Raw genomic sequence first — 12,416 nt, forward strand, 5'->3', positions numbered from 1 at the left:
TAGGGCTGTATGTGTAATTTTACCTTCCTGCATGAAGGTTGTTTCAGGGATGCAGACAGTCATTGTCCCTTTTTACAGCAAAGGGAAACTGTTTCATTATGTCTTATTAAACAGTGGCAGTGCTGTCTTTGGCACTAAGACTTGGTGTTATGATATCCATAGGGTATACAAAGCAATATTTTTTTTTTCCTAATACAAGCAGGATGATAGCAAAAAGTCTAGTCAAGTCAGTGACGTGATTAGATATGGACTTTGCAGTTTGTTTAGTTAATTGAAGTCAATGTGTGAATCGTTAAATGTGTGATCGATGCTCATCGAGGTGCATCAGAGTGAGCAGGCAGGAGATAAGCACTTAAATCAGACACCTGAATATGGTACTACCACTTCAGTTTTGCTCAGTTTATTGTCAGATTATCATGAGTACATAATGAAAGGATCGAATCTAATACACAGTCATATGTTTTATACTCTTATCTCTTACTATTGCTTTTACTATTTTACATATTTCATTCTCTCCTTAGTGCATTGTCAAGGAGCTGAAACCTAAGACTTTCTTATACTTGTATAATTAGATGTAACAATGAAGAACTTGAGCTGTAAGCCATCAAAGCTTGATTTTTTTGTTATCTGGTATTATGGAAAAGCACCTTTGACTCTCTGAAAGTATAGGGGGGAGACAAGTTTATTTGTATAGCACATTTCAACAACAGTGTAAGATATTAACCATCATATTTGGTTTAATTGAAAGCAGCAGCAAACAAAAGTCCTCAGCTGTGATTTAAAAGATCTGAGAGTTGCAGCAGACCTGCTCAAATGAAATATGCCATCCAACTGGGTTTAATGTGCATGTAAGGATTTTAGCTGTGTATTTGGAAACATGCCCATAAAATCACTGTGCATGGAGCAGCTGTAGGATTTGTCTCTTGATGTTAGCACTAAAAATAAACTGGACGTTCACTAGTTAAACTGGGCTGGAAAAACCTGATGTATAATCTGTGTAAAAGTGGATGGTTTCCCTTTATAAATGCAAACATTTAACATGCGTTGCTAGCCTGTGGCCACTAGGGGGAGCTACTTGTCTAGCAGCAGCGTAGACTGACTGTGCAGCAGACAGTCGGATGTTGTGAAGAACAGGGACGCAGCAGTTTACAAGCTATGGCATCTCCCAACATTTTCTCCAGAGTTTTCGCTGCTGTGAAGTAGCTGTAACCAAAACGAGAAGGTAAGACACAAGGCCGGTCTGGTTGCCGTGTCGGTTTTTTAACATATTGAGTGTTAACCTCGCTGAGAAGTTGTCTGATGATCTCAGTCTGGGAGGGACAGGTGTGGCTAGCTGGTTAGCTAACTGACCAGTTAGCTCGCTTAAATACAGTTAAAGTTAGCTGGTATGTATTTTAGTAAGCTAGGTAAGACGTTGGTAGCTTTAAATATCAAACAAACTAAAGGCAATAACGTCAGCTCTTGCCCACGTACAGTATAACATGAGTAGCTATAAGCAGCATAGTTAAGGTGTCACGCAGATAACATTAGTCGTTGTTTAGCGTCGATTTAGGTCAGCGGTTTCCAACATTTGTGGCCTGTGACCCCTTTAAATGAAGCAAAGTCTACCAGGGAGCCCTCCTCACAGGTTGCATTGTCTGTCAGTTAAGTCACCTATGATTGTCTTGATTCATCGGCTAATCGTTTAGTCCACAAAATGTCTGAAATGGTGAAAAATATCCGTTAAAGTTCTCTGCAGTCCAGGGTCTTCAAATGTGTGGTTTAGTCTGACTATCAGTCCAAAACCCAAAGTTTTAGAGAAAGTTTATGTTCAACACAGAAAAGCAATGAATCATTACATTTGAGAGCTGTAACCAGCTTTTTTTTTTTTTTTTTTTTTTTTTAATTTTTTTGCTTAAAAATGATTAAAACGATTATTCAATTATCAAATTAAGTGCTGATTAATCTTCTGTCATTGACTAATCAATGAATCGACTAACCTCACAGCTCTGGAAAGAGGACATACTTTGTTTTGTTGGAATAACTTTTAGAGGCTTAAGGAGGTAAAACTAAGGCTGTGTAACATATCAATATTATCAATATCGTGATATGAGACTAGATATCTTGTCTCATAATATCTGTCTTAGATTTTGGATGTTGTAATATCGTGATATTGCGTAAGTGTTGTCTTTTCCTGGTTTTAAAGGCTGCATTACAGTAAAGTGATGTAAGTTCCTGAATTTACCAGACGAGCTGTTCTATTATTTGCCTTTACCAACTAACTCATTATATCCACATTACTGATGATTATTTAACAAAAATAATAATAAAGGTATTTGGTCAAAAATATAATATGATATTTGATTTTGTCCATATCACCCAGCCCTAGGTAAACAGAAATCCACAAGAAATAAAGCAAAAATTAGAAGAAAGTTTGACAAAAAAATCACAAATTTGTCTGTCCATCATCTTGTGACCCCATTGATTAATCTAGCGACCCCTTGTGTGGGTCCCGACCATTAGGTTGGGAACCACTGTTTTAGGTGATGTGGCTGGGTCACTATTAGAAGTAGTGCTGCCAACTAATGTTTACTATAATACCTATGCCAGCTATTCAAATACAGTCTTCAGTCAGGTGTGTGTGTGTGTGTGTGTATGTAGGTGGGAGCGTGCACACAGTTTCCATGGCCGTGGGCTGATGTGCGAAGCGATGCGGCACCACTGGCTGCTCCTCGGGGCTTGCGGCTGGGTGCTGCTCATCCTCATGTTTGTCAGCAAGTTCATCAACTTCAGAGCTGTAGATGGTGAGCCGCTGTCCCCTTTGTTGATCAGCTACTACAGGTGAGTGATAATAATAGGGTTACATGTGATCAGCGCACTAATATCTGATATGTATTTTCAGACTATGGAGAGAGGGTTGCTGGTCAGAGTTGGACAGTGTCAGGAACCAAAGTGGTCAAGCTTATTCCTGTGTCCAGCCCAGAAAAACCGGCTCCAAAGCCGTCAGATCAGGTAAACTCTCTGACCTTGCTACTTTTCATTTTATTTTTAACTTCTTTTTTAATTGTAGAATTGTTTGCTGACAATGTGCATGTATCCCATTCCTGTGCAAATGGCCATAAAGTCTCTTGAATCTTCTCTGTCCTTTTTAAAAACAAGGCAATCACTTACATTAGTGTTGTATGTGTGTCTCAGCCCTCTGTTCCACCTACAGCGGTAGACTGGCAGTCAGTTGCTGACAAACGAATCGAGCTGCTTTCAACTGTATGTAAGAACAGCAGCCTCAGGAATTTGACTCACGTCTCCATCAGCAAGTTTGTCTTGGACCGCATCTTTGTCTGCGACAAACACAAGATCTTGTTCTGCCAGACGCCTAAAGTGGGCAACACGCAGTGGAAGAAGGTCCTCATTGTGCTCAATGGTAAGTATGGGGTGGATGAAGGTAATAACAAGGCACATGTTTGCTATAATAATAAGGAATGGCTGATAAACCCCAGTAGTGCGTGTGTGATTTAGCTGCATGACAAAAATAGCAGCAGTCTCCTACAAAATGTAATACATTTTTTTTGTAAAACACAGTGCTGTATAATATCCACTGTGGTTTGAGGTCTGTCTGTTTAATTAGGTAATTTCGTGGATGGGTTACTGTATGTTATTGTGGTTGGCAGGAGCATTCCCCACTGTGGAGGAGATCCCAGAAAACCTTGTTCATGACCATGAGAAGAACGGCCTGCCCCGCCTCTCATCACTCACTCCACAGGAAATTACTCACAGGTTAGATCAGAGTTACTGGGATGAATATAGTCTTATTCTTTCCATGAGTAAGATACTTCTTAGGTAGAATTTGGCACAATGCAGCAGCAAATTGTGCTGAATTTGAGCCACACATTTGCTGAGAGAGGATAATCTTATAGCTTTGTTGAGGCTGTGTTATGATCCTTTGTGAGGAATGTCATGTAAAGTAGTAAAGAGATGCCTGCTGTCTACGCCGATCCAATGAATCAAGGATATTTTCATCTTTAATAACTATTTACTCACAAAACCTTGTTATGTTCCTCAACAGATTAAACACTTACTTTAAGTTTTTCATCGTGAGAGATCCGTTTGAGCGGCTGATTTCTGCGTTCAAGGACAAGTTTGTAAAGAACCCACGTTTTGAACCTTGGTACAAGCATGACATTGCTCCAGTCATCATCCGTAAATACCGCAAAAGCCATCGTGACAGCGACCTCGCCGCCTCTGGCCTGCACTTTGAGGACTTTGTCCGTTACTTGGGTGATGTGGAAGGCCGCAGGCGCATGGACCGGCAGTTCGGTGAGCACATCATCCACTGGGTGACTTACGCAGAGTTGTGTGCGCCGTGTGAGATCCACTACAGTGTGGTAGGCCACCACGAGACGCTGGAGCAAGATGCCCCCCACATCCTCAAAGCGGCGGGCATTGACCAGCTGGTGTCCTACCCAGCCATTCCTCCAGGTATCACGCGCTACAACAAGACCAAGGTGGAGCATTACTTCTCAGACATCAGCAAGCGAGACATCAGGCGTCTCTACGCACGTTACCAGGGCGACTTTCAACTGTTTGGTTACCCGAGCCCAGAGTTTCTACTGAACTAAAATGATTAACCCTAACTACAAGACATGTTTTCATATCAAATCCTCTCGACATCTTGAGACAAAGGTGTATCGTAGCTGACCGTGTGCCACAGAACTGGTTGGTACTCAGTAGATGACACACTGTAACGTCTTTTCTTCTTATTTTAGCCATTTGTGCAGGAATAACTGGTTGTTGCTATGTCGGCTGTATTTGCAATGACTGAAAACGCGATGCGTATTTAACATTTTTATGGAGAGTGGATTTTTAACTGATACTGACAAAATATAGAGAAGGGAGAAAGGAAGTGAACACCGGCAGCTGCATATACCTCAGTAGCCAACATTTAACGATTAACAGAGTCAAACAGTGAGATTGAGCTGCATAATTTATCGATTTGCTGATGAAGGTGCAGAAGAAGGTCAATATAAAGATCAAACACAGGTACAGGTCAAATGGAAACACACTTTTCTTCCTTATATTTAATGTTTATGACTGAATGATCCTTATAGGTCAGATAGGTAGGGATACAGGCCCGTTACCCTGTAATGTAGCTGTTACATTGCACTGTGTGGATCACCAAGCTATGGACGATGCCATGCGTTACAACATGTTGTGTCTTCTAGACGTAGGTGAAGATTATGTGTATCAGGGATGCTAACTTTTTTTGGACAAGGAGGGTGAAAGGCAAGAATTGATACCGCCTCATTGATGTTTTTATAACATACAAATCAATTTTTACCTTTTTTTTTTTTAACAATCAGTATTTCTTTAATGAAAGGCATATTGATGTCTTGTAAGAATGTCGTTAAATAGCATCAAAATGGTCAAAAAATTGAACCAAGACCTTGATGAGTATTGCACAGAGGGTCAGTTTTACCCAGAGGCCCAGCTTTGTCCAGCCCTGATCCATAAGAACAGGTATCAACTGCTTTTGACTTCATTCACTCAGCTGTTAATGGCAACGGGACATTGAAGAAAACTGGATTTTAAAGGATTATTTTATATCCTCGGTCAGAAATGTATTGTGTAATGTATGTATGTATGTTCTTAACATGACTTGCAACTCCAACATTTGTATTACGTGTTGCTATTTATAATGTTATTAACCTGCTGACTAGTGGCACAAACAGTGTTTCAACTGTAAGACAGTACTGCCTCCATGCAACCTCCTGGTGACCTTTTTGGACAGGTGGTTGTGATACAAGAACACAAGTTAGTAATAAAGTTCCATGTAAAATAACAGTATGCGTACTTATTGTGCTACCTTCACATCTTTTTATGTCAATTATTACATTTTTGTGTGTTGCCATAAATATATTTTGAAGGATTTTGCTTTCAGAAGTGTAGGTTGTTCAGTCCTATTAATTTACTGGAATTTTTTTCTTCAAATTTTTTTAATGTTTAACTTGAGGAAACTTGAGGAAGTACACCCTAAATCAGGGATCAGCAATTAGATTCAACCATGGGCCAGTTTTTTCATTGTTGTTCAATGGGAGGGCCACTATTTTGCAGGTGTGGTGAAGACACAGGCCTGTATTTTTCCAATATTTTTTTTCTATTAATTAATATAAGAATATAATCTTTCAGGACTGTATCCAACAAATTTGGCAAAAATGACTCTTATATGAAAATGTTTTCTCTGTGTTGCACTACCACACCACAGATGTAATAGTAGATTTGCTATCTACTAATAGTTGATTTGTGGAAACGTATTGAAAAGTTTGGATGTAAACTATGAAAGTAAAAAGTTTTCTAGCTTTTTTTCAGGGGCAAAATCTTTTTGCTGGAGGGCCACATTTGCCCCGCGGGCCACTATTTGCCTACCGCTGCCCTAAATTACAGTGCCACCCAAAAGTTTGGACACACGTTCCCATTCACTTGAATGGGAAAGTGTCTCCAAACTTTTAACTGAAATTGTATGTCTTGCTGTTTTTTCCAACATGGTTAGACAACACAGTAAACCTGATTCACAGGCTTTCATTTCACATGTTATGTATATAAGTCAACTGCAATAATATCAAATGTCCACAAGGTGTCAGTAAGCCATTTAAAATTTGACTGCTTTCTTTAAGAAGCCACAAACCTGGTTGAACCCTTGGACTAAATGCCACCACACAGGACTGTTGAATTGACACTTGAACCATGGGAATGAGGGCAAAACAATGACTCTATATACATGCCAGTAACAGCAACAAACACTTCACGGCAGCGCAGGCGGGATGGAACAGGATTTTCATTATTACTGTCCCAAGCTTAACGTACGGCAGATGGATTTAACTTGATTTACAGTGCTTAAGTGTGAGTTAAGTGTCTTAAGTATTACACTGAGTGCCCTAAGTTAAGACTTGGCGCTTGCACACTCATGTATGTGTGTATCCACACTGTCAGGTGACTTCTCTCACCCTGTCTGACTGGTTCGTCCAGCTTTGTCGTTTGAATGTTGAGCTGGGGTTTGTTTAACCAACAGATTAACTGCGCCTGTGTGAACGTTTCATTGTGTTTTGATAAATTACTAAAACACTGCAGCTGAGAAAAAAAAGCATTTTCTTGTCCACTTTTCTTCCTCTCTGCAGTGGGCTTGCTTGTGCTCCTATTGAAACATTGCTTCTTATTTTGTTGGTTGTAAAATGCTGGGGGGCACCAGTATATTATCACAGAAAGTCATCTGTTTAACAATACACTATATACACTAGAGTATGTAAAGAAGTGAACCGTGATCAATGCGTTAGGGTTTTCAGGATCAGCACTTTTGGGTGCACTGCTTTCAGGCCTTTAAGGATTCAGTAGCCTATACATTGACGTGCTGCTATAAGATGAGGCTGATGCAGACTGCCTGATTGTACAGTTATACCCATATTCATATGATTAAGGATGTCATTTGTATTGGAAATCTGCTGGAGGCACACCACAAAGAGTGACACTGGCAAAACATCACTGATAAAACACTCAAAATGAGGAAAAAACATGATAAATTGTCATATATCTACTTTAAGAGGGCAGATAATGAGTCAGTTATGCATTCGGCTTAATTAATGACTGAATAATCTATCTGTTTCTCATGTCCCATGTTGGTCCACTGCACTAACATACACAGCATCACTCCTGAGATTGCTCACTTGCCACACCCATGATTACCAATATTGACACTGAAGTCTCACATGCGCATGTCCATAAGGATGCTGTGCGGTGGGGAGGGTCCGCTCCTGTCTAGCTCTATTTATCTCACTCACCCTGCTGCCTGTGTGAAATGCACATATACTAACGTGAGGCGTGATATATGACTGATTAGGTGAGTCATGTCGGTATCCATGCCTGATGTGCTGAGGCCCAGCCCTTTTTCTTTCTGTGTGAAGCCGACCCGGCTTCCTGTGTTTGTGCGGCTCTCAATCAAAGCTGCGTCAAGTCAGACAGAAGCAGGCGGGATGAAAGCGGAAATTAAGCAGTGTGACTCTGAACATAAATTATCATGTGAAGAAAAATTCGATTGGGAGGCACACAGAATAACAAATCATGTAAAAAAACAACTCTTCTTCACTATATATGTTCTACCTGGAAAACATATTGATATAATTAGTAAAGGACTTAAATCAAACACATGTTTATTGTGATTTAGAGGTTTTTCACTCTATAAATAAGACATTTTTGCTGTATTATAAAAAAAACTGCTGTTATTGAGCAGTGTCTGAGCCAGAGTATTTCCATCATATGCTACTTTTATTTCCTACTCTGCAACATTTCAATTAGAAATATTGTACAATTTATAGTAACTAGTAACATTACAGATTCATGTGTATATATGTTATAGATTAAACAACCCAACAGTATATAAAGTAGTTAGAAAAAAGCCCCACTTTTACTAGCTGCATAATTAAAGGAATTAATTATAATTCAGTAATAAAATTTACACTCACCGAGCACTTTATTAGGAACACCTGTGCACTCTAATGCAATCCAATACAACAGCTCTGCCAATAAATCCTACTTGTATGCGGCTAATACATTTTCAGTTCTTGTTGACATTGTCAGAAAGGTGATAATTCTACTTTATGTTTATTATTGAGGTTGTAGTGGGTGGTGGCGTACTGGAGTGCATTATATTATATATAACTGAAAATGTATAAGCTTAGTAAAATAATTTATGGCAGATGTTGTATTTGTATTAGATTGCACAGGTGTTCCTAATAAAGTGCTTGGTGAGTGTACATAACTCTCTAAAATGTGCCTTAAATATATTTTGCTGATAATACATACATAATTCACCTTAAATACACCTTATTTTTTACAGTGTGGTATTACTAATTGTCCTTAAGTTAAAAATGGGAGTGTTTCTTCGACCACTTGTTAATGCAAGCACACTTGGCAAGACATATGGCTTTGAATATAAGCAGAGGTCATTTGAAAAACATTTTTGAAATTCCAATTTGATTAATCTTTCAGTGAAATCCCATGGAGGCTTTTGTTTCAAATGTTTTTATTGCATTGTGAAGCATTATTCTCAAAGATAACAAAACAAGGTGTTGCCATGCTTCTTTTCCATATAAACAAACATAATGTCAAAAGAAAAACAAACAAAAAAATAATAAATAAATAAAGGAAAACAATAATAGTTTTACAATAAATTGATTAGCCAATTAAAAAACATAATAGACAGCACAAAAGAAACAATCACAAATATAAAAAAGAAAAACACAACAGCAATAATGATAATACTAATAATATCAATATTATTATTAATAATATCAACAACAACCATAATAATAATAATCATCATCATCATCATCATCATCATAGAAAGTGAGGCTTTTTCATCATCATCATAGAAAGTGAGGTTTTTTATGTTGAAACCGAAGCGGAAGTGTGATTTTCACATCCAGCTTGACGTCAGTGGCACAGTCAGGGAGAGATCCCGCTGCTGCCACCTCAACATGGAGTAAAGACACCCCAGCGTTCACTGCTAACCAGCGGATCCCACGGAGAGGAATACGCGACGGCCTCTGCTTAATTTATCCACCGAGGGTCTCCGCAAATGATACAGCGGCGAGCATTTTTTGACGGCGCAAAGAAAAGCCCTGCTTTTATTTGAAAGATGGCGAACGACTCTCCGGCTAAAAGTCTAGTAGACATAGACTTGGCTTCATTGCGGGTGAGTGCTGCCGAACCGAGCCTCTGTTTTTTTTTTTTTTTTACGTTTAGCGAGCTTGAATTTTATGTAGCTCGATAAAACACACGTCTATATGTCTGACTGATACGAGCAAGTTTTAACCTGCTCTCAAATGTGCCTCCTTGTTAGAGCTGAAGTATTGAAAATGACCGTTGAGCCATAGCGAGGTGTTGCCAGTGTCTGGTTTTCCTTTGTTCGAGATGCATTTGGCATGTAGGGTAAACCAGGGCGCAACAGCTGGCTCACAGTGGACATTGTTGTTTATAATAGAAAAATATGAACATTTTTCTTAATATTCACGCTTTCTCTCCTTTTCTTTTCAGGATCCAGCTGGGATATTTGAATTGGTGGAGGTAGTTGGAAATGGCACCTATGGACAAGTATACAAGGTTGGTTGTGGAGGCGCAGTGCATGGCCTGTCCTGTTTTCACAGCAGAGGCTGAGCATAGCCAATGTCCCCCCCCTTCCTCCTCCTCCTCCTCCTCCTCCTCCCCTGCTCTCTTATCAAGTCTGGGAACAAAAGAACTCCCATTAAAAAAACAACATGTTTTTAAGATGTAGCTATCAGGCTCCATCACAGATGTTTAAGCTGAAAGAAATCAGAAGGATGTAACGTTAAGAGTATGTAGTTATACTAGTTTGTTTTGGTTTCAGTGTGATTAGGATCATTAATGGTTCAGCTGGAGCTGGGAGCGATGTGTAAAGAGTGAATCAGACAGTCTACAGTCTGATGCATCACCTATCTCTTACATCACCTGCTTTACTGAAAAGCAAGTGAGGAGGCAGGGATGGGGAAACTGTCGTAATCCTGCTGGCTTCACTTCTCACCCTGCAGCTCATATAAATATATATATATATATATTTATATATATATTTATATATATTTATTTTCTTCTAACAAAACCAACTTTCATATCCTGTCTAAATCAGAGCTTTTCCACTTCAGTGAATGGGAATCCCACTCTCTGCGCCATCTGCTCTCGGTGTCACATTTCTCTTTTGAAAATTAACATTGCGGCTGTTGAAAGACATCACCAAGGAAGGAGAGAGAGTGAGAGAGAGGGAGAGACGGCGGGCGCTCGTGTTGAAGATGTGTTCATTCTGTGTTTTTGGTGGAGATTGGGAGAGGATTAGAGAGTTGTGCATCCTTGCCTAAATGTTGCCTTCTTGTGTTGTTATTGTTGCAGCCAGCAAGCCAGTGTAGGATCCATTTTGTTGCCTACTGCTACATGCACTTAACCACATACATATATATGTAAAGCAGACAGCGCACAGACTGTTAATAGGCTAGAAGTAGCTGGCTAGCCCCCCAAAAAAACATCAATTTGCTTGTGCACTAAGCAGCAAGCTAAGCTGAGTATTTAATTCTGACAGCCCAGAGTGCTCCAGTGACCTCCATTCAATCCCCCAGTGCTCCCAGGATCTCCCCCGCCTCAGCTCACGGAGAGACAACCCCATCTGTGTGCATGTGTTTGTCTGCTTATACACCTGAAACCAACCCTGTGTAGTGCGAAGACAAGGAGCGGATGACGCTGATGTCATTAGGAAGTGTGATGCTCGCGTGCTATCTTCCCACCAGATGGTTGTGAGCCGGGCGTATGGGACAGAGAATTACTGCTTCTGCCTCTTTTTTTGTCCCTTAATCTCCCGCTTCCATTCACTGTCCGATGCTAATTCTATTTGCGAGTGCTGCTGTGTGGGAATGGAGCTTGTACAAGAGAGGGGCTGTCAGATTAGCCTGCAGTTGACACAAAGACATGGTCCTAACAGCAGCCTGCATGAGATAAGCCAAACTGTCTATACTCATAGCTTAGTGTAGCCGAATACTACCGATCAGCTGTCGATCAGTGCATCATTGACTGTCATGTTAACCAGTTGAATAAGCATGTGGCCTGTGAAGCATGTGTGGTGGTGGTGGAGAGAGAGTGGGGTGGTGGGGGGGGGGGGGGGAGGGGGGGTTGCAACTGGTAGAAGAGCAGCTGTCCAGTTCCACACAAACCTGCCCAGCACTCTCACAAAGCTGAGTTTGTCTCCGCACTCTTTTGGGTCTCTCCCTCGAATCGCCAGTCAGTCAGTCAAGTCAGTTAAAAACCACAGAAAGGAGGTGTTTGTCTGCAGGCGTTCAAACGCCAACCGACTGAATAATCACAACAGCCCCCCAACTGAAAACGGGGTGGAGTTTCTTCTCCCTCTGAGGCCTTTTCTGCTTTGTCAAGCACTTGGTCACAGTTTGCAAGCCCCTTTTTAGATAACACAATGTGGGCCTGAGCTTCTTTACTCTTTGATTTGTAGTGACTTTTGATTCCTTTGAGACATTTCTCTTTGGCTTTTTTTTTTTGTTATTTTAAAGGGGACTATAAGGAGTAGAAAGCCTGCTCTTGAGAAGTATTGAATTAAAAGTTAGTTTTTACAACAAATCTCAAATATTTAAGTGCAGTTTTTGCATTTCCGCCTTGCCTTTATGACCTTACTGAGTTCCTCTCCCCTCCTATTATTCATTCTAGAGCTGCAAAGATAATAGACTAATCGATTAATCGGCAACTGTTTTGATAATCAAATAATTAAGTCATTTTATTAATCAAAAATATCAAACATTGCGGGATATAGCTTCACAAATGTGAGTATCTGAGGCGTTCTGTGTCATACATTATAATAAACTTAGCTAATTTCTTTGGATTTT

General features: G+C 40.1%; 2 protein-coding genes across 24 annotated transcripts in view; both read left to right on the top strand.

Annotated features, from left to right (window-relative positions):
- The first annotated feature begins 1,092 nt into the window (after window positions 1-1,092).
- chst10 (carbohydrate sulfotransferase 10) lies at window positions 1,093-5,815 on the top strand. The gene is made up of 6 exons (XM_044345470.1): window positions 1,093-1,222; window positions 2,641-2,783; window positions 2,882-2,991; window positions 3,175-3,400; window positions 3,648-3,753; window positions 4,043-5,815. The coding sequence occupies exons 2-6, from the start codon at window positions 2,678-2,680 to the stop codon at window positions 4,593-4,595; spliced, it is 1,101 nt and encodes a 366-aa protein (XP_044201405.1). The 5' UTR covers window positions 1,093-1,222; window positions 2,641-2,677; the 3' UTR covers window positions 4,596-5,815.
- A 3,618-nt stretch (window positions 5,816-9,433) lies between these two features.
- The window catches only part of LOC122976788 (mitogen-activated protein kinase kinase kinase kinase 4-like), a 40,939-nt gene continuing 37,956 nt past the window's right edge, over window positions 9,434-12,416 (top strand). For 11 of the 23 annotated variants that reach the window (XM_044345445.1, XM_044345446.1, XM_044345458.1 and 8 more), the window contains exons 1-2: window positions 9,434-9,718; window positions 10,060-10,125. In XM_044345445.1, the coding sequence (XP_044201380.1) occupies window positions 9,662-9,718; window positions 10,060-10,125 (123 nt within the window). In that variant the 5' untranslated portion in view covers window positions 9,434-9,661. The remainder of the gene's footprint in view (window positions 9,719-10,059; window positions 10,126-12,416) is intronic. The other 12 variants (XM_044345451.1, XM_044345453.1, XM_044345456.1 and 9 more) reach the window with 2 other exon arrangements.

This window comes from Thunnus albacares, chromosome 24 (genome assembly GCF_914725855.1).
Source record: "Thunnus albacares chromosome 24, fThuAlb1.1, whole genome shotgun sequence".
Lineage (NCBI taxonomy): Eukaryota > Metazoa > Chordata > Actinopteri > Scombriformes > Scombridae > Thunnus > Thunnus albacares.

Coding starts and splice junctions, on each gene's coding strand:
- chst10 (XM_044345470.1), top strand. CDS start 2,678: ATGTGCGAAGCGATGCGGCACCACTGGCTGCTCCTCGGGGCTTGCGGC. Junction 2,992..3,174: donor CTCCAAAGCCGTCAGATCAG/GTAAACTCTCTG, acceptor TGTGTGTCTCAG/CCCTCTGTTCCACCTACAGC. Junction 3,754..4,042: donor CCACAGGAAATTACTCACAG/GTTAGATCAGAG, acceptor GTTCCTCAACAG/ATTAAACACTTACTTTAAGT.